The following is an 18,725-nucleotide window of genomic DNA, read 5'->3' as shown; positions in this document are numbered from 1 at the left end:
GGCCCCGCCGCCGGCCCCCGCCGCCTCCCCGCCGCCGCCGGCGGAGCCCGGCCAGGACTACGTACACGTGCCCATCCTGCCGCTCAACTCGGCCTACCTGGCGTCGCGCACGCGGCAGCTGCTCGACGTGGAGGAGTTCGAGAGCGGCGCCTTCGGGCCGCGCGCCTCGCCCGCCGCCGCCGCCGCCGACTTCGCGGACTTCGCCTACGCGGCGGCCCCCGAGGGCAAGGAGGGGCCCTTCGCCTACGGCGACTTCCAGCCCGCGCTGAAGATCAAGGAGGAGGGCAGCGGCGCCTACCTGGCCGCCAAGGGCGCCGCGGGCCCCGCCGACTTCGCGCAGCACCCGCGGGCCGCTCAGGACTCCTCGCTCGAGTGCGTCCTCTACAAGACCGAGTCTGCGCTCCTGGCCGGCGCCTACGGGCCCGCGGCGGCGGCGCCCGACAGCCTGCCCTCCACCTCCGCCGCGCCGCCGGGCCTCTACCCGCCGCTCGCCCTCAACGGCCACCAGCCCCTGGGCTTCCCGGCGGCCGTGCTGAAGGAGGCCCTGCCGCCGCTCTGCCCGCCCTACCTCGGCTACCTGCGGTGAGTGGCGGCGCGAGGCGCGGGCGCCGCGGCCGCTGGGCGCTCGGGGCCGCGGCCCTTGGGCGCGTTAAGCGCACGTGGAGGATGCTGAGGCARCTACGTCCATTTTCCCCGTCTAAACCCCGTCTGACGGTTTTAAACGGCGCTGACTTCGGTGTGACGGTAGCTGGCTGGTGTTTTGCCCGCTCGGGAAGCGCAGTTCGTGTGGGGAGCGAGCCGTGAGGCATTTTGCTGTGTTGTGTTTTAGCTTTGCAACTGATACATTTTAAAATCCTTCAGGCACAGTTCTGGTTTGAGAAAAGTAGCGTTTTTATCTTGGTAACTGTTCATTACAAGGTAATGTCTCAGCAAGAAATCAGTCCTGAAGAAGGGAGGAGCGGGGTGTTTTGCAGAATGTGTTCTAATCCGCACATAGACAGTATTTATAGATGTCTAAGTATTCTTTGAAATATCCATTCTTGATTTGAGGAAAAAAAAAMCAGTTAATTTCATACGAAAACAAAAGAACCCTGAAATGTTTCAAATATTTATATAGATTTATTAGAATGAAGTGGCTTTCTGTGATTCCAAGGTGTTATGCATTACATAGGGAGGCATGCGAATATATATGCACGCAATGCTGCAGCCTCAACAGAAATCCTTGGATGTTTTGAAACATCAAGATTAAGTAGATTAGTGGGTTTTGTTTTCTTTGTTTGTTTGCTTCTTGCAAAGAAATTTGGAAGTACTTTCCTTAGCTTTCCTTAATGTTCCCATCCAAACTAGTTGTTGGTCCGAAGGCTGCAACTGAATGGGAGGAGACGATCTGATTTGTAAAGATTTTTTTCTAGCTAAGATAAATTGYTCCTGTGTGAAAAGAGCTTTTGAAATTCAGTTTATTTCAATTTGATTCTGTTTCTCTGCAATTCTGTGCTTAGGAAAAGGTATAGAAAGTAGTATGGCTTTACTCAAAAGGGTTGTTGCCCAGAGGGAAGATGAACATTCTGACAAGGGCCTCGATTTTTACCTTCTTCGGCTAATGAAGGTTGGAATATTACTTTGACCAATATAATAACTTTTTTATGCCTTGGCAGATTTTGTAACTGTAACTTCTATTATAGAGAAGCCTGCAAATRGAAATGCAGTCATACTTGCAGTTTTCTAATTTTTGTCTTATTGTCCTCCTGAGGTTTGGTTACAATTTAAAAAACCCTGAAGTTTTAAATATAAAACTGATTAATACAAGTAGCTGTTACAAATTAGCTTATCTGCCACAAATCGAAATATATAATTTCTCTTAATTCTTTTTCTTTTAAAGGCCAGATACAGAGACCAGCCAAAGTCCTCAGTACAGCTTTGAATCCTTACCCCAGAAGATTTGCCTCATCTGCGGTGATGAGGCATCTGGTTGCCACTACGGAGTACTTACCTGTGGAAGTTGTAAAGTCTTCTTTAAAAGGGCAATGGAAGGTACTTTATGATGCTGTTGTTCCTAGTTACTTCTTTCTAGGCACTGCAAAGMACATAACTTGTAGCAATTGCTGAAACAGATCTTTAAAAGTATTAGGARTGTAGTTAGGATTTTCTGTACTTGCTGTTTTGGCAACTCTATTTAAAGTATTGCAGTGAATACTAAATTCTTTCCTAACTGATTTTACCAACATTATTTGTTTTACTTTTATTAGTTGCTGTTGATCACTTTCTCTGGGTAGGCAGAAGTCCATAACAATCTTCCATATTGCCCATTTTAATTTTGAAAGTTTGAGTGATAATCAAATAAAATGTTCATTCTGTTTTTTAAGTCATGAGGCATTTTTCTTGCTTGCAAAATGAAGAATTTGGCCTCCTGAATTTTGTGGAAGAATTTCATGTTTTACTGAACTATTCAAGTAACGATAAATGGGTTTGACTTTTGTTCCAGCCAGACATTAATTAACTAAGGCAAGCTGCAGGTTTAATAAGACAATAGTAAGATTACTTATACTTATTTATTCTTTTTGGATTATATTGTGTGACTTGAGGTCATTGTCAATATATGCCTGCTGAGGTTTTAAATCTGGAACAAATACAAGAACAGATTTCTTTATATAGTTCAACCAATGATGCCCTATAACAAATGTGCCTACATCTTATGCCCTGTCTCCTTTTCTGTAGCTATAATCTTACCCACAGGAACTAGGATATTAAGGTTGCTGTTCCATATACTTAACCAATCTGTTATTGCAATGTATAGATTTCCTCAAAATAAAAAAATCCATCTTAAGTTTTCATATTATGATGCACAGCTTATCCAACTTTATAGACTTAATTTACCTTCAAATGAAGAGGGATATGAATATTGAGAAACTAAGATCTTAGAGAAATAGCATTCTAAAACAACAACAACGTTGTTATTTTCTAGCTGAAGCATACACACATGTTTTTAAGGACACTAGACTATGTTGACTTTGGAGTTACTGCAGCTTTTTCTTCTCCAATACATTTGTGGGAGGTATAAGAAGCAGTTATTAAAAACAGGGGAAGAACTGGCTCTTAAGACAATGCTAGAAATACACGCTTAAGTTTTTTTAGCTGTGTTAATCTAGCCTCTTGGTTTTGCTTCACATACTTTACTTTTTTTTTYCTTTTGGTGAACCACCCATATACTTAAAAATGCCAAACAAGTTTTAAGAATGTGCATAATTCATGAATGCTATATTTTTAAAAGTTTATTTCAACTGCGCCGTTATATGTGTATATATATGTGTTTTCTATTTTAATTTGATTCAATCCCATTCAAATTTAATCTCTTTCCTAACTCAGTTTCAATACTTGTACAGAAGGTGAGCCTGCTCAAAAATGCATTTTATTAGTGTTCAGCATAAAAATATCAGTGATAAGAAGATATGAATTGTTAGTAAAAGTGTCTTAATCAAAGCTTGGTTTTGCGAGTAATTTATGGAAAATGTGTATTTGTAGAATTTTACAGGATCAAGAATATAGTCATAAAATGAAAGGAGGTCAGCATTTACACAAACAAAATACATACGCTTTACATAGCATGTTCATACTCGGCATTTTTAAGTGATTGCAAAGAGTTAGAATATTATGAGAAATTGATTTCTGTATTAAAAATATTCAAAGACTGGACAACACCTCAGAAAGGGGATTAAAACAATAAAAAATATAGGCCATGATTCTTAACGGAAAGCTTGACAGAAAAAAGCAGCGTGACAGAGACAGATACAGAGTTATTCATAGGTGCCTGGCTTTTTGTAGAAGGTGTAAGTCTATGGAAAATTCTAAAAAACTCAGACTTCCCATTTTAACTGAAGCACAGGATATAATAAGCAGCATTGAAATAATCTCATTTATGGATTAATGCCTGGTTTCCCTCTAGTTTAGGTGTACTTCACTTTTAACTTTATATTACAACTAAGGGTAATAGAATACTCTCCAGTTAAAAAAAAAAAAAAAAAAGGATATTTTTATTACAAATACAATAGAAAATGGCATTTGGAAGTTTACAAAATAATTGTGTAAATTTATTTGAGCATATTTTTAATGTGAAATATCTCCATGCCCATCATTTCTTGAAGTATGAGTGAATTATTTAACCTTTATAAATTTTGGATAGTACGATTACAGTCATAGCTATTTTGTTTATTAAGTAATAATTCTTGTAAATAAATCGTTAAACTTTGTGAATGCAAACTCGTAGTCATGACTCCACTTTAGATTTACTGTATATAAGTACCTACTATAAGAAATAGTACTATAAAATCGTAAATAGAAATYTGCTACTTGGATTTTCTGTGTTTAGATGACTTTCATATCTTATGAAGCTTTCAAGAACATAAAATAAAGGGGCAAAGCATACTGCCTTATAATTTGCTGAGAAATGTCTATTTCTATTTTAAAAAATCTATTTAATCTCAAATATGCTTGCTGTTTCAAGCCTTTGTCATCTTTCGGTTCACACACCAATTATTTTAACTCTCCTTTTGTGTGTGGAAATTACCTTATTAATTAAATATTCCCTTTGTGTTAAAAGGAGCYGTTACATTATCCAGAAAACTCCGTTTTTCATCTCTGATGTTTCAGAATAAAGTCAAGTCATAATATTCAGAACAAACAATTATTTAGGCCATACAAGTGAACCTAGAAATATTCTACAGCTAGTAAGATTTAATCATACTTTTGACTATAACCAACAAAGATTTATAATATAATTAACTTAACCATTCACACTTTAGCAGTGATCCAGAACTGTTTTAAAATCACTAACATGAATGAGTAGATTTAGGATAAATTATTTCGGTTTGTTTGTTGATAGCAAATATTGAATGTTTGTTCATAATGAATTGTATAATATGGTGCGTAGTATCCATTGCTGGGTCCTTGATTTCTGTAGGTTCATATGATCATAAAGGAAAAAATGTTAGTAAAACATATATAGTTTGTGCTAAACAGAATCTTGAGGAGAAATAGGTTAATCACAGGCAGATAATTTTTTTAGAAAAAATATTCATTTTCAATAGGCTTTGAATTAATTTTTTGCCCAGTTTTAAGTCTCCATGCAGGTTGCAATATTTTCAGAAGTAAGTTTTGTCTTTCAGGACAGACTTAAGGGAAAGACTATGATTAGTAAATATTTGATTAGAAAATACATAATACACTTTTAAGACCTTGAACAACAGCTTTTAGAGCATCTGAAAAAAATGAGTTGATTTTTGGGGAAGTCGGGAAAAAAATAATACTGCAAATGGGAAGAATAGCTAAGGAAAAGCTAAGGGATAAGGATAGCTAAGGGGCAAATATTCTGTTTTTTGTTTTATTTTCTTTCAGGAAACATTACCTTTCTTGTCAGTGAGTTGAGAATGACTGTTATTTGAGATATCAATCAAAAAGTACTCAGAAACAATAGAAGCAATGTTTTCTAATAAGTAGAACTAGTGTTTTTGTAAAGTGATTTACTGTTAGTGAGTGGAAATTACTACTAGATCTACTTCACGGTCACACAAAAATTAGATATAGTATTTCTAATATATGATTATATCTAATACATGATTCCTCCATCTCCATATGACAAAGAACTTTTCCTGTGAGGGTGACAGAGCCCTGGAACAGGCTGCCCAGGGAGGCTGTGGAGTTTCCTTCTCTGGAGATCTTCCAAACCCGCCTGGCTGCCACCCTGTGCCCCATGCTTTGGGTGTCCCTGCTGGAGCAGGAGGATTGGACTAGATCTCCAGAGGTCCTTTCCAACCTCAACTATTCTGTGATTCAGTGATGCTGTGATTAGGAGAATAATAATTATGCAGGTGAACACTTTTTTAACACTAATTTGATGGAGTCTTTAATGTTATCTATGAAAGATATCTTCATATAGAGTCATGCAGGATAACAGTAATTAGATTACATATGTAAAAGCATGGCAAAATTTATGCCTTGAAGAGCATCAGAGAACTTTTCAAGAGTTTTGTTTGCAGATGTTTTACTGATGAAAAGTACAAATTACGTAGATTCTTAAAAAAAAAAAAAAAAAAAAAGGTATTGTCTCTCCTATATAAAGTTCTCCTCCTACTACTTACTATTTTGGTTAATAATCTTTATATAAGGTGTTTATTTCCCTTCATCCTTTGATTATATTACTTAGACATACAGTGAAAAGTAGGTCCCCAAATCTGAAGAGTTTGAGACCAACATTAATAAGTGTTACAGCAGATGTGTGAAAAGCTGTTCATGGTATGTTTAAGCACTGTAACACTTTGTTACTGTTAGAAAACCAAATTGGTGATTAAGTAGAAAACTTACCTCATTTTAATTTTTCCTTCAAGATCGGGGCAATGGTCATATACAAATAATAGTATCAGGGAGCAAAGCTCTACCCTAGGTACTAGCTAACATGTAACTGACAAAATGTGAAGGTTTTGGGTTTTTTTTAGAGATCTAGTTGGACACTACTTCATGGAAAGTACAGTTTCTATAGGACTTTTCTTTATAAGAAGAGGTACAGGTGGAAGAAAGTATTGAAATAAGAACAACCTGCATTGTCTGTAGTTGTAGATCTGACCATCTGTAGATCTGTAGATCTGACCATAGTCTGACCATCACTTCAAGCAAACTTTTTGAAAAATTTTATGGGACTCGGATTTGTATAGCCAGTTTTATGGTGATAGTGTGATTCTTTACATCCTGTAGCGAAATGCTGTGCATAAAGAAAAATTGCAAATTTAAATAAAAGTGCTTTTCCATAGTTTAAGAATGGAGACCAAATAATTAAATAAACAAATACAATTGCTTTCTTTGGAAGGATAATGAAATGGAACACTATACAAAATCTTTAGGCTTTGAGATTGGCTGGGGAGCTCTGAAAAAAGAYCTCTTGTTTCCCACCTCTGCAAGAATTTGCAATCCAGTTTTGTTAATCCAGTTTTCCAGATTGGGTCCCAGAAATTGGTACAGTTTATACCATGGACAAGATAGTGATGGAAGTTTTATATGAAATAGGCAAAATGCTTTTCACTTAAAAAGTAATTATACCAAATTTAGTATTATTAAAACTATTTCATATTTCACGTTACTGAAAAGCGTTAGTGTGAAGTCCACTATGTGGATTCCCCACATCACATGTACAAAGCTACTGCATTGAAGGTTTTAAAGTTCAATTAGAAAGTCTCACTTTTGTGAGAACAAAATATTTTCAAAATGAAAAGGGAAAGTCTAAAGATCTGTATTGATACATAATTGTATGTATTCATATTCTGATTTTAAAAATATTTTTCAACAAATTAAGAAACATTAACTTGTTTAATTGCTAACATAAGGCACAACAATTGAGTGGCTAAGATTTTATTAATTCTGGTACTTTGATGATTGTGTTAATGCTGAACTCCTTACTACTGCCGTTGTGGTCCGTTGTTACTGATTTTTCCTGACAGAGATGGCTTAGAGTGTAATTACTACTACTTATTAAGGCTTTAGGGGGTTAATTTTATGTAGTGTATTTATTATAAGCTCTGTTGAATATTGCGTTAAACATCTTTTAAGGTGGAATAGAAAATATTAGTTATTATAATAGCAGTTTCTGGTAGTTATATGCTGAAATATATATACCTTTAATRTACAGCCCACACTGAAGAGCCACTCACGTTAAGTTCACTTTACAGGCAGTGAATGGAGAGAAACATGTTTTGGAAGTGATTCTGTAACTTTTTTAGRTGTCTGCTAAGATGTAAAGAATAGTATTCTAACAGTAACTATTTCTCTATGCAGAGTATAAAAGAAGTATCAGATGATGTACATTGTCTGCATTTAGTGAGGTGAATTCCACCCTTGATATCAAGACAGCTAGCAGGGTTTTAGAAATCAAACTAGTATTTGCTAAAAATATATTAGGATTTGATGCTGGCTACCACATTAAACTGTGCTTAAAATGATGAGGAGGAACTTGAGATGATTCTTTAGAAGATGTTGAAATAAAGCCTTCAGAATGTGGCATTTCTATGTTATAGTCAGACAATATGAGCACCGATACATGGCTGCACTTCAGAGTTTTCCTGATTAAGTCTTGTAATAACTCTCGTGCCTTTCACAAGTGGCTGTTTCTTAGTATTAGTTAATGTCTAAGCACATTTCAACAGCTCAAGTCTTTAGTAGTTCAAATATAGTAAAATTTACATAAAGATATTTGGATCCAGGAGCATATTACTCTATTCCTGTCCAGTAATTATCTTCCATGATTCTCAAAGACAGTATTTTCTGTGAGATATGTTGCACTAAACCATAGGCATCTTTGGACTATTTGCCTCAAGCTTCTTTTGGAACCAAACAAACTACCTAAGGACCATAGTTCAGGCATTTGCTCAACATTAAGATCCTAAGTGTCCTAAAGTGCCTGTTTTTCTTACCTGGAAGGGTGTGTGTATGCTACTGATTCTTCTGGGTGTCCACACTGCAGAATCTCGATATTTAAATGATCCCTTCCTTGCTGTTTTTCATTCAACTAGTCAGTAGTATGTTTCAATCAATGGAAAGCAAATTTTTTATATTTCTCTTCTGCCCCCCGCTGCCTTTTCTGCTACTAAATGCTTTTATTTTCCTATTATTGCTTGTATAGGGAGTGAGCTAGTTCTACTGGTTCAGTTGTAGGACAGAAAAACTCTGACAAGTAGAAGAATAAGGAGAAAACACGTTTGAAAACCTTCATCGTGGCAATGTGCCATAATACTTTCTCTGAAAATGGGAAGTACAATGGGAGAAATATAAATAAATTCCTTCTTGTAGTGTTGTAAGACTTGGAAGAATAATAAAAGATTAGAATCATAGAATCATTATGGTTGGAAAAGACCTTTAAGATCACTTAGTCCAACCGTAAACCATGCCTCCTCTACACATTGCTTCAACACTACCAAGGATGGTGACTCTACCACTTCCCTGGGCACCTTGTTCCAGTGCTTCTCTACTCTGCGTATAGAAATTCTTCCTAGTATCTAACCTGAACCTCCCCTGGCACAACTTGAGGCCATTTCCTTTTGTTCTGTCTCTAGTTATTCTGGAGAAGAGATCGACCCCTGACTCACTACAATCTCCTCTCAGGTAGTTGTAGAGAGCGATAAGGTCTCCCCTGAGCCTCCTCTTCTCCACACTAAATAACCCCAGCTCCCTCAATGGCTCCCCATAAGGACTGTGCTCCAGCCCCTTCACCACCTGTGTTGTCCTTCTTTGGACACACTCTTGAATTATGTATGCCTTCAAAATACCTGCAGTACTTAAGAGGCTCTGATTTTATGGTCATAGAAGCATGCCATGATCCGTAGCTTATATGAAATAGCTTTCTCACTGACAAAAAGTTTTCAATTTAATTATTTTTCATATTTCTTCTAGTGATATAGCTAATTAAAAATTGTGAYCAAGGAACAACAGACGTATAGTGCCATAGAAGAGCTGAAAATACTAAGTTTTGGAAATCATCATYACTTTCTGAAAGGCTTTTTTTTTTTTTTTTAATTTTCTATTTTTTTTTTTTTTTTTTTTTTTTTTTCTGTTACAGGCCTATGTTAAATTAATTAACAAAGATCTTATTTCATTTTATTTTTCCATACAATCTTTTGTTTATGGGTTTTTTTTTTGAAATTATAGTTTAATCTACCAACTTCATGACTTTTGACTAATTTATTCTGCAAGTCATTGGAAGGTCTTTGATGAATGCTGCAAACATATTTATGAGAATTTTCTTCATATTCATATAGGTTTTTATAATTTATTTTTTATGGAATTGTTCCTGCTCCTTCTTAGCTTGATATTTGAAATACCAATAGGTGAGAGACATAAGGTTGTGTATCATACCTTTTACATTCACAAAAATGTAAATAACATTTACATGTTATAATAATAACAATAACAATTCTAGATACAAAGTACCCACTCCTCATGATCATGAATACCTGCTGATTTACTAGCATCATCAACACTTCCCTTCCTTTCTTCTCCCCAATACTTTTGCCATATTATTTATTATATGATTATGTTATTTGCCTTGTAAATTTTATATGACTCCTGCTTGCTTTCTTTCTTTTTTTCTCCTACCATTTTCTCCATATTCTCAATCATCTGCTGTATTGGATATAAGTAGTCCTTTTTTTGATCTTGCGGTAGACATGCTCTACCTGGACTAAAACAATGCATAGAYTCAATGAGTTACCAAAAAAGGAATCCAAAAGAGATACTTGCCTGGACACAAGCACACACACAACTGCTCAAACTAAACCCACCTCCCTATAAAACTTAACCGTCAGTTCCATGCTTACATTCCCTTCATGTGGTTCATGTGGGCAATTAACTATGATAAAGCATCAGAATGCCATAATACAGAGAGAGTTTGACTCACTTCATATTAGTCTGAGTTTAACAGACTTTTAAAACTGTTGATGCCTGTCAAAATGCAGCTTTTGTAGCTAACAAAGACAAAGCAAGAGCTCAAGGAAAAATTGCRTATAATCGTGAGAAAGACATGTCCAAAGTGGTTTGATTCCTGGTCTGCTGCCAAAAGCAAGAAAGGCTTTTRTTTTGAGATTAGACTTTTGTTAATGTTTCCTGCAATAAAGGAACACAAAATTAGAAGCAATGGGAAAAAGTAAAAGGTGCTTTAGTAATGATTTTTGATTTACTATATTTATAAATACTTTTCGAATACCACACAGTGCTTGAGACAAATTTTTATATTTCCCTGTCATATCAGTAAGGAAAAGACAAAAACAAAACAAAACAAAACAAAATAGACAGGTTCTTAAAAGTATGGGTAAGAATTACCCATTAAGAATTCAGAATCAATTATCTTAAAAAAAACCTAAAAGCGTAGAAATAAACAAATTGCTATTCAAAKGGCTTAGCGCTAGTGACTCTCTTTTTGTTGGAATATTCCTCTTTCTCCTGCTCTTTTTCAGAGGATTCGTTTTCAGTGTGTTTTTTGATGTGTACGAAAGATATTGAAGAACAGTTGCTCTTTTTATCATGTGCAGAGAGAAGACAAATTTTGCTATAAACAAAGCTGATTAACAGCAGTTGAGTAAAATAATGATCTTGGACTCAGATGGCTAACTGAGTAATACTGATCTAAAAATAAATACCAGTTTGAAAGCTGTGCTATAGAGATCTGTTTTATTTGGAGGTCTGTACTGAAAGGAGGCATCCAGGGTATGATACTTCCTGTGGTTTGTCCTTACTATGTTAGCCCATTTTTAAATTTTAAATATTTTCATGATTTCACACTAGGTACCGGTAAGTAACTGAAGATATAGAAATAAGAGTATGATRTGCACAAACAGGAAGGATAAACTGTTGAGGATAAACTTGTACTTAATTTGAAAAATTATGTAAAAAACTGGATTATTTTCCTTTACCTAGAGTTAGGCTTACTCATTTAAAAATAAAATCATAGAGGTGATCAAATCATACTAAAGTATAGCAGTATACTTTCTTCTGCTCTTCAAATACAATTTAGAAATTTCATTGAAATTTGTCATCCAAAGAATGTTAGAACATAAGCTAGATTTTATCTTTTAGTGCTGAAAGCTATTTTCAAATATTCATTTTTCAATACAGAGAAGATAAATCCCAATTTTAAGATAAGCAATATCCAGGTTTTGGTTTTTGACCTTTTTTTTTTTTTTAATAAAAATAACTTTTTTTTTGCTATAATAAAAAATCTATTACATCTAGGAAAATCACATAAACCWTATGTTACGGAAATGCACCATTTCCTGTAATTTAGTCTTCCATTTGTGTCTGTCTTGAGAACTTTCACTTGCAGTTTGGGTATCCAAATCATTATTCTAATAACTTTTCATTGTAGGTCATAATATTTTTTTCCACCAAAATTAGCACTAGTTTATCCTGGGATATACTGCTGCTTCTTTTTGGAAGCTACTTTTCAAAAATTTGTAATAGGTATTGTGGAATATATGAACAATCAGATGTCTAGAAAACATGTAAAGTATGTAAAAAGATTAAGTAAGTTAGATTTGTTTAGCTTAGAGGACAGAAAATTGACAGATAGACAGATAGCCCTGTAATATGCTGCTACAAGGAGGAAGTGAGTAGTGTGGCAGATAGGACAAGAAATTACGAGTTAAATTTAAAGCAAAGATTTAGATAATCATTTTTAAAAGGAGAAGAAGGAATTTAAATACTGGCAATTCTCATATGCTTACTCAAGCTAATGCCAACCTCTTCCTAAGGCTTTGGGTCTTCAGCATTCAGCAATAAACTTAGTTGCCAGTCTTGTGAATCCTACAATCATACCTAAACCAAAAAGCCTTCTGTTTGCCTTCACTGAGTGTGTGATATGTGGGTAGGTCTAATGGAATGCTGGTTTTCCATCAGAGGTTATTTATTCTGCCAGAGGGGCTCTTTAATGCACTGCTTTGTCTACTGTATTCTTTTTTTTTTTTAATATGAAATTCCTCATCAATCAAAATTAGCTTAGTTACTTTAAAAGCAGGGACAATAACTCACATAGAGAAGAAGTATGGTTGAAAAAAATCAATCTACCTCCCTGCTTTATTTACATTATATTGTGCAGTTGTTTTTGACTTACATATATTGGGAATATCCCTACTAAGAAAGCTAAATAAATTATTATATTTAAATAGTGACAGTTATTTAAAAGTTAACATAAAAATGAAGGACACATTTAATGGTTATGGTACATTTTGATTTAAATCCTCTTTTATTTTTAGATCATTTATACAGAGAAATTATTTTGTCATGTTACAAAACATACTAATCTTGCATTTTTTTTTCCTTCTAGGGCAGCACAACTACTTATGTGCTGGAAGAAATGACTGTATAGTTGATAAAATTCGTAGGAAGAACTGTCCAGCATGTCGCTTGAGGAAGTGCTGTCAAGCTGGTATGGTCCTGGGAGGTGAGATAATTTTCAAGTCTGATTCATAAAAAAAATCAGTAAATAAAACTTCCTTCAGTGTATTTGGTTATTAATTTGATATTATAAAGTAAAAAAGATATAGAAATGTTATTTTTTTAAAGAATTGTCATTTTWAAAAAATAATTTAGGATTCTTTGTATTTTTTTCTTTTAAAAGTCTAGAAATTCTGAGACAAAAATACATTGTTATTGGAATATCTCTGCTAAAATGTATTCTCACACTGATGTAGAGTAGGAATTATGTCTTTGATGTGCATTTATTAATAATTTTGAATCAGAGAATTCAATTTAGAAAAAAAAATGCAAATTGGAGTTGACAGTAAAACCAGGAATCAGTACTCTCCTCGTCTCTCTTTTTTTTTTTTCTCTCTCTCTTTTATTGCTTTGAGCAGATGTCAGCAAAATTACATCCTATTATATCACAAGAGAGCCAAATTTTCCTGGAAAAAGTCCATCTTCCTGTTGTATCTTGCTGAAATATGAGAGAAAAAGAAAAGCGAGAGAGGAGAGAAAATTTTACTGGCTTTCTTGTTGCCCATTCCCCAGAAATCTCTCTGTTCTATTTTCCACAACCACAAGCCCTACATAAACACCAGCATCCTTACTAATTATGTAGGTCAAGCTGCTCCAAGAACTGCTTGGAGGCCAAATATATTCCCTSGTGTCCTGAAGCCTCCGTTCCAGGGTTCCTCCCTCACTGTAATTGCAGGATGAGGGCAGTGGCAAGAGTCTTCAGGGGCTTATTTTTGGCCAGTGACACCATTTGTCTAGTGCCACATCATAGTCCTCTGGCATCTTCCATACATGGATCCCAAACAGATTGGTAAATTTTACGAGTGGGTAAAATAGGGATCACAGGGAATTGCAGGGATAGGAAAAGGGACAATGGGTACAAGATGAAACACAGGAAGTTCCATCAGCGTATGAGGAAGAACTTATTTCCTATGAGGGTGGCAGAGCCCTGGAACAGGCTGYCCATAGAGGCTGTGGAGTCTCCTTCTCTGGAGATCTTCCAAACCCGCCTGGATCCCACCCTGTGCCCTGTGCTCTGGGTGTCCCTGCTGGAGCAGGGAGCTTGGACTAGATGATCTCTAGAGGTCCCTTCTAACCTCAACCAGTTCGTGACTCTCTGAAACAGATTTTACTTTGAAGAACACTCTGCTATTTTATGTAACATTAATGAAAGCTGTGCACTATATCTTGGAAATCCCACAGTCGGAAAAGCAATGGTATAAGATGAAGTATTCACATGGAAAGTTTTGCTCTGCTTATATGAGGGAATGATAGTTAATTTTCCTTTTTTTTTTTTTTCCACATTATGAGAACTTTAGCAATATAAAGTGTTGACCCAGCACAACTATTTAAAATGGGTGGCTAACACTATTTACAAATGGCTATGTGGAGATAATAGAAATAATGAATTTATTTGCAAAGGAAATTAAAAAATAAAAAAGGAAAGACAAACGCTTTCTAGTATCATTTATTTTAATGCATCAAGCACCTATCTCACTCTGTGTACACACATTCTTGTTTGTCCCTGCAGGAAGAGCTGACATTATATACTGCTGCTAATTTCATTATCTTGCAAGTTTAAGTCCATTCATAAATTACAACATGTTTATGGTTTTTGGGCTGACATTCTAATTTCACAGGCTTGTACACTTTCAAACTCTGTTAATTGTGGCAATGCTCCTGGAGTATTTTGCACATATGATCATTGTATCATTCTTATATTTTATTCTTTTATTAGTGATGTAAATCAGTAGTTGCCAACCAGTGAAGTGCTGCAGCTGCGGGCTCTCTGTATTTCATCCCGGTAAGAGACAGTGCTGCAGGCTCAGGGGACAGTCAGTGTAATGAGAGGAGAGAGAAGCAGGGCTGCAATTTTTGCTGTCATCTATTTTGTACTCACTCACCTTCCTGGATCCTCACCACTACCTCTCTTCAAAGTCCTGTTCTCCAGACTGCATCTGTGTCTCCCCACAGCACTGGGGACCGACAGTGAGGAAAAACATGCTCTGGTATTGCTGTCTCTCCCTCCTTGCTACACCTTGTTCTGTCGGTCCTTCCTCTCATTTAAAAAAAAAAATGGAAGTGTGGGATAGAAGGGAGCTGACAGGCTTGTTGGACTGGAAGGAGGAGAGTTGAAAGGGAGAAAACATGCCCTTTGGATCCTTAGCAGTGTGCTTCCCAGGAAAGAAGTGATGTGCTAGAGCTGAGGTAGGAATGGAGGGAAGAAACAGTGCTGCAAGGAGCAGACTTTTCCCCTGGAACCTGAAGGGTTGCTTGCCCAGAGGATGGAATTCTCCCTCATGTTTCGAAGAGGAGAAAACAAAAAAGACAGGATGGACTGTGGAAAGTATATGGTAAGAATGGAGACTCAGGAAAGGAGAGATGGCAAACATAAAACCTWATTTTGTAAGGTTTGGGGACAACTGTGTGAATTACATCACATTTATTACTTCAGATTAATTCATTCATTCCTGTTTGTGAGTTTTGTGCAATCAAGAATCTGGTGCTAATCATGATTTCAGTTTTCATGTCTTAAAGACAAATTCAAGTCTTCATTTCAGTGTTTTGATTTCATTTCATCAAGTTTGCATTTCAGTGTTTTTCTGCATTGTAATTCTACATAGAAAAAATTTTGTAAATGTTTCTGGATGCTAGTTTGAAAAAATAACCTTTTCCTAGTAATTTTGAACATACAGATTTTGCTCTGGAAGTAGGTGTCTGAAAAGGAAAAAAATTGAATGCTTTTCCTAGCTATATTGATGGAGTAGCATGTGGATATGCTATGTCTTCATACTTGAACCCAAAACCTGAGAAAAAAGGTTCTCCAGATGGAGTTTACTATCATTTGTGAAAAGAGTAATAACTTCCTGTTTCTCTTTGAATGCTTTTTTTTTTTTTTTTTCTCAAGTAGTGCTGGGAAATTGTAAATAATATATTTGTATTTAGGTAGCTTTTTGTAGTTAGGTTATTTTTTTGCATTAGGCAGTTATATATATAGCCCGTTTATTATATCTAGCCCATTGTTATATCCAGCTAGCAATATCTTCATATTAAATATTCAAAAGTCTCCAAATAGTGATGTCCCTCTAAGTACATGTGAAATTTCCTCAGGAAATAAGATTTTCTTGCAGAAATTTCAAGTATATGAGCAAGCATTATTTCGTGATGGCAGTGAATGGGGGACTAAGRCCTATAGTAAAATCAAAATTAGGATGAATGTTGAAGTATATCAGCAGTTAACTTGTTTTCAAAAACCATTTTTTTTTTTTAAGAATAAGAAATCTCTGCAATGTAATGAACAGATTAAAATACTGCACATATATTTATAATTTGCTGAGGCACTTCTGTCTCAGGCACATGTCTGGGAATATACTGCCATCCTTCATGCAGATCACTTCACTTTGCTTCCCTGGGACTTCACTTTGCACAAAGATTTGCTGTGATCCAGTTGAGCAAAAGTCTCAAGTAAGACAATCTACCAAGACCCCAACCACTGTTTCATATTTTGTAAACAATCTGTTAGCACTGATTTGCATATGGGGATCAGGAGAGTCAGCTAAAGAGCAGAATATCTACCTTCAGAATTTAAATACGGACTCTACAAAGAGAAAAATATTTTTTAACTTTCATGGAAAACTTTGTGGATTTTTTTTCCAAAGAGGATATTTCCGTAGGTCCCAGAGATTCTTCTGACTTTTGACTCCCTAGATAGCTATGGGACTCTCTGGCTAGAAATTAAGGTTGCAGGGGCTCATGTGCTGTTTTTATCAGTCCCACCGAACTTTTCAGTAAAGAAAAAAGGCCAAGATGGCAGAAARCTTCTGGACCACAGTCAAGCAGAAGAGTAAATACATGTTAAGTTGCAGTGGAGGGGAGTCAGGCTTGTTCAGGYATTCTATGAAAACACTAGACTGTGCTGATGACAGTTTTCACAGAGAAATGTCAGATCATGCACCCAAGGATAACTGTTCTTCACTAGCTGCTCACAAACAGGAAACAAGTGGTGGAGAACGTGTTCGTAGGTGGTTGCTGGGRTTACAGGAACCATGACGTGGTGGAGCTCACATCTGCAGGAAACCTGGGAGGGAAAGCAGCAGAGTAGGAGTTTGGACTCCAGGAGGAACCACTTTCAGCTTGTTTAGTGAATTGCTAGGTAGAAGCCCTTGGGAAGCTGCCATGAAGGAAAAGGCACCCAGGAGAACTGATTGATTTTTGTAGTATATTGAGATCAAGAACAGACCACCCATTGTTTAGGACTCTGATAAGAGAAAGGTTCAGGACTATACTTACTACTAGCTGCACAAATTAATCCATCCCCTTCCTACTCTTCTACATAACAGGYTTTTAGAAAATTTAAATTAATTTTCCAAGTAATGATTTCCTGGAAAGTGTCAAAGGGTTTATTAAAAGATATATTACTTCTGCTTTGTTCCTTTAGTTTGTATACACCCTCCTAGGATGTACACACCTTGTTCTACTACACAAAATGTAAGAGCATAGTGACCTTAAAGTCAGAGCCATAGTGTTCTGTCAAGAATAATAAATCATTGACATATTTCACCCGATTACAGAGTATGATGAGACAGGTGAGATTTTAGAGTCTTAGTAGAAACCCAGCCATTTTAATATGAAATGTCTGCTGCCTACAACATCTTATGGGCAGTAGGAGTCTGTATATATAGCTAAAAATGATTAAATACAGGATTTATGTATTAAAGAGAAAATCATAAAAATCATAAAATATTTGATAATTAGATGAAGTATATTTTTGTGTTTTACAATGTACTTTTTTTAGGTACACTTAGTACACAAAAGCTATAGCATTTGCTGTTTATAGCAGATTGTATGTAAGAAAACTGAGTTCAAAGAAACTGTTTCAAGTTGAGTATCTCTATTAAAATAAAATAAATTAATGAAAAGTATACGAAGAAGGAGCCTTCTATCCAAATATTCACAAGCTAATGCTGTGGTGAATAGCTGCTAGACAGATTAGCATTTTTTACGCACTATATAACAAAGTTGAGACCTTTGTTTATCTTTGAGCAGGAAATTATCTGAATATTTATGCAAGCTACAATTAAAAAGCCAAACTATCATTAAATCTGCTGTTTTCCCTTTATCCTTAAGAGTCACTTTGTGGTAGATGGAAAAGTTTAATGTGAATTGTTAGCAGTCCTTTCTCCGTTAGATAGGTGGCTGTTTATCAACATAATTAGAAATGAACACATAAGCAGTTCTGCGAACCTGAAACCATTATTTCTAATACATTTAATCACATAGAAATATGGRTACTCACTAACTACTGTCATTGTCATATGGTAAAAACCACCTCCTTTTTTTTTCCTTTTTTTTCTTTGAATTGAACAAGCATCTGAAACCATTATTTCAGAAGATACCTGAAATCATTATTTATAAACTATCAAATATCAAAAGGTGTTCTCTGTACTCAGTTTTCCGTCATGCCTAAACAATAGTTACTGAGTACTTTCTAGCATTTTTAGGACTATAAGTAGCTTTGTTCTGAGAGAAATTGTCCTGGGTATCTAATAGTCTTTTTTTTTTTTTTTTTTTTTTTTGATTCAGAAGTAACATAAGATGTAAGTTCGAATTTAGTTCTGTACTATGCAGTTCCTAGTCAGGAATGCTCTTGTCCTTACTAATATGTTATTCCGTGGCAGAAAGAGGTAAATTGTACCCAAGATCGCTGGGGCACGGAATCTGAGACT

The 18,725-nt window shown here is 35.9% G+C and overlaps 1 protein-coding gene across 1 annotated transcript in view; it reads left to right on the top strand.

Annotated features, from left to right (window-relative positions):
- Positions 1 to 18,725, top strand: part of PGR (progesterone receptor) — a 36,470-nt gene that overhangs the window by 537 nt on the left and 17,208 nt on the right. Inside the window, exons 2-4 of the mRNA XM_026034967.1 lie at positions 5 to 582; positions 1,880 to 2,031; positions 12,851 to 12,967. Coding sequence (XP_025890752.1) covers positions 5 to 582; positions 1,880 to 2,031; positions 12,851 to 12,967 — 847 coding nt within the window. The remainder of the gene's footprint in view (positions 1 to 4; positions 583 to 1,879; positions 2,032 to 12,850; positions 12,968 to 18,725) is intronic.

The sequence above is a fragment of the Nothoprocta perdicaria genome, unplaced genomic scaffold (assembly GCF_003342845.1).
Source record: "Nothoprocta perdicaria isolate Ctin4 unplaced genomic scaffold, notPer1 scaffold_153, whole genome shotgun sequence".
In the NCBI taxonomy this organism is placed as follows: Eukaryota; Metazoa; Chordata; class Aves; order Tinamiformes; family Tinamidae; genus Nothoprocta; species Nothoprocta perdicaria.
This window is presented reverse-complemented; position numbering and strand designations above follow the sequence as displayed.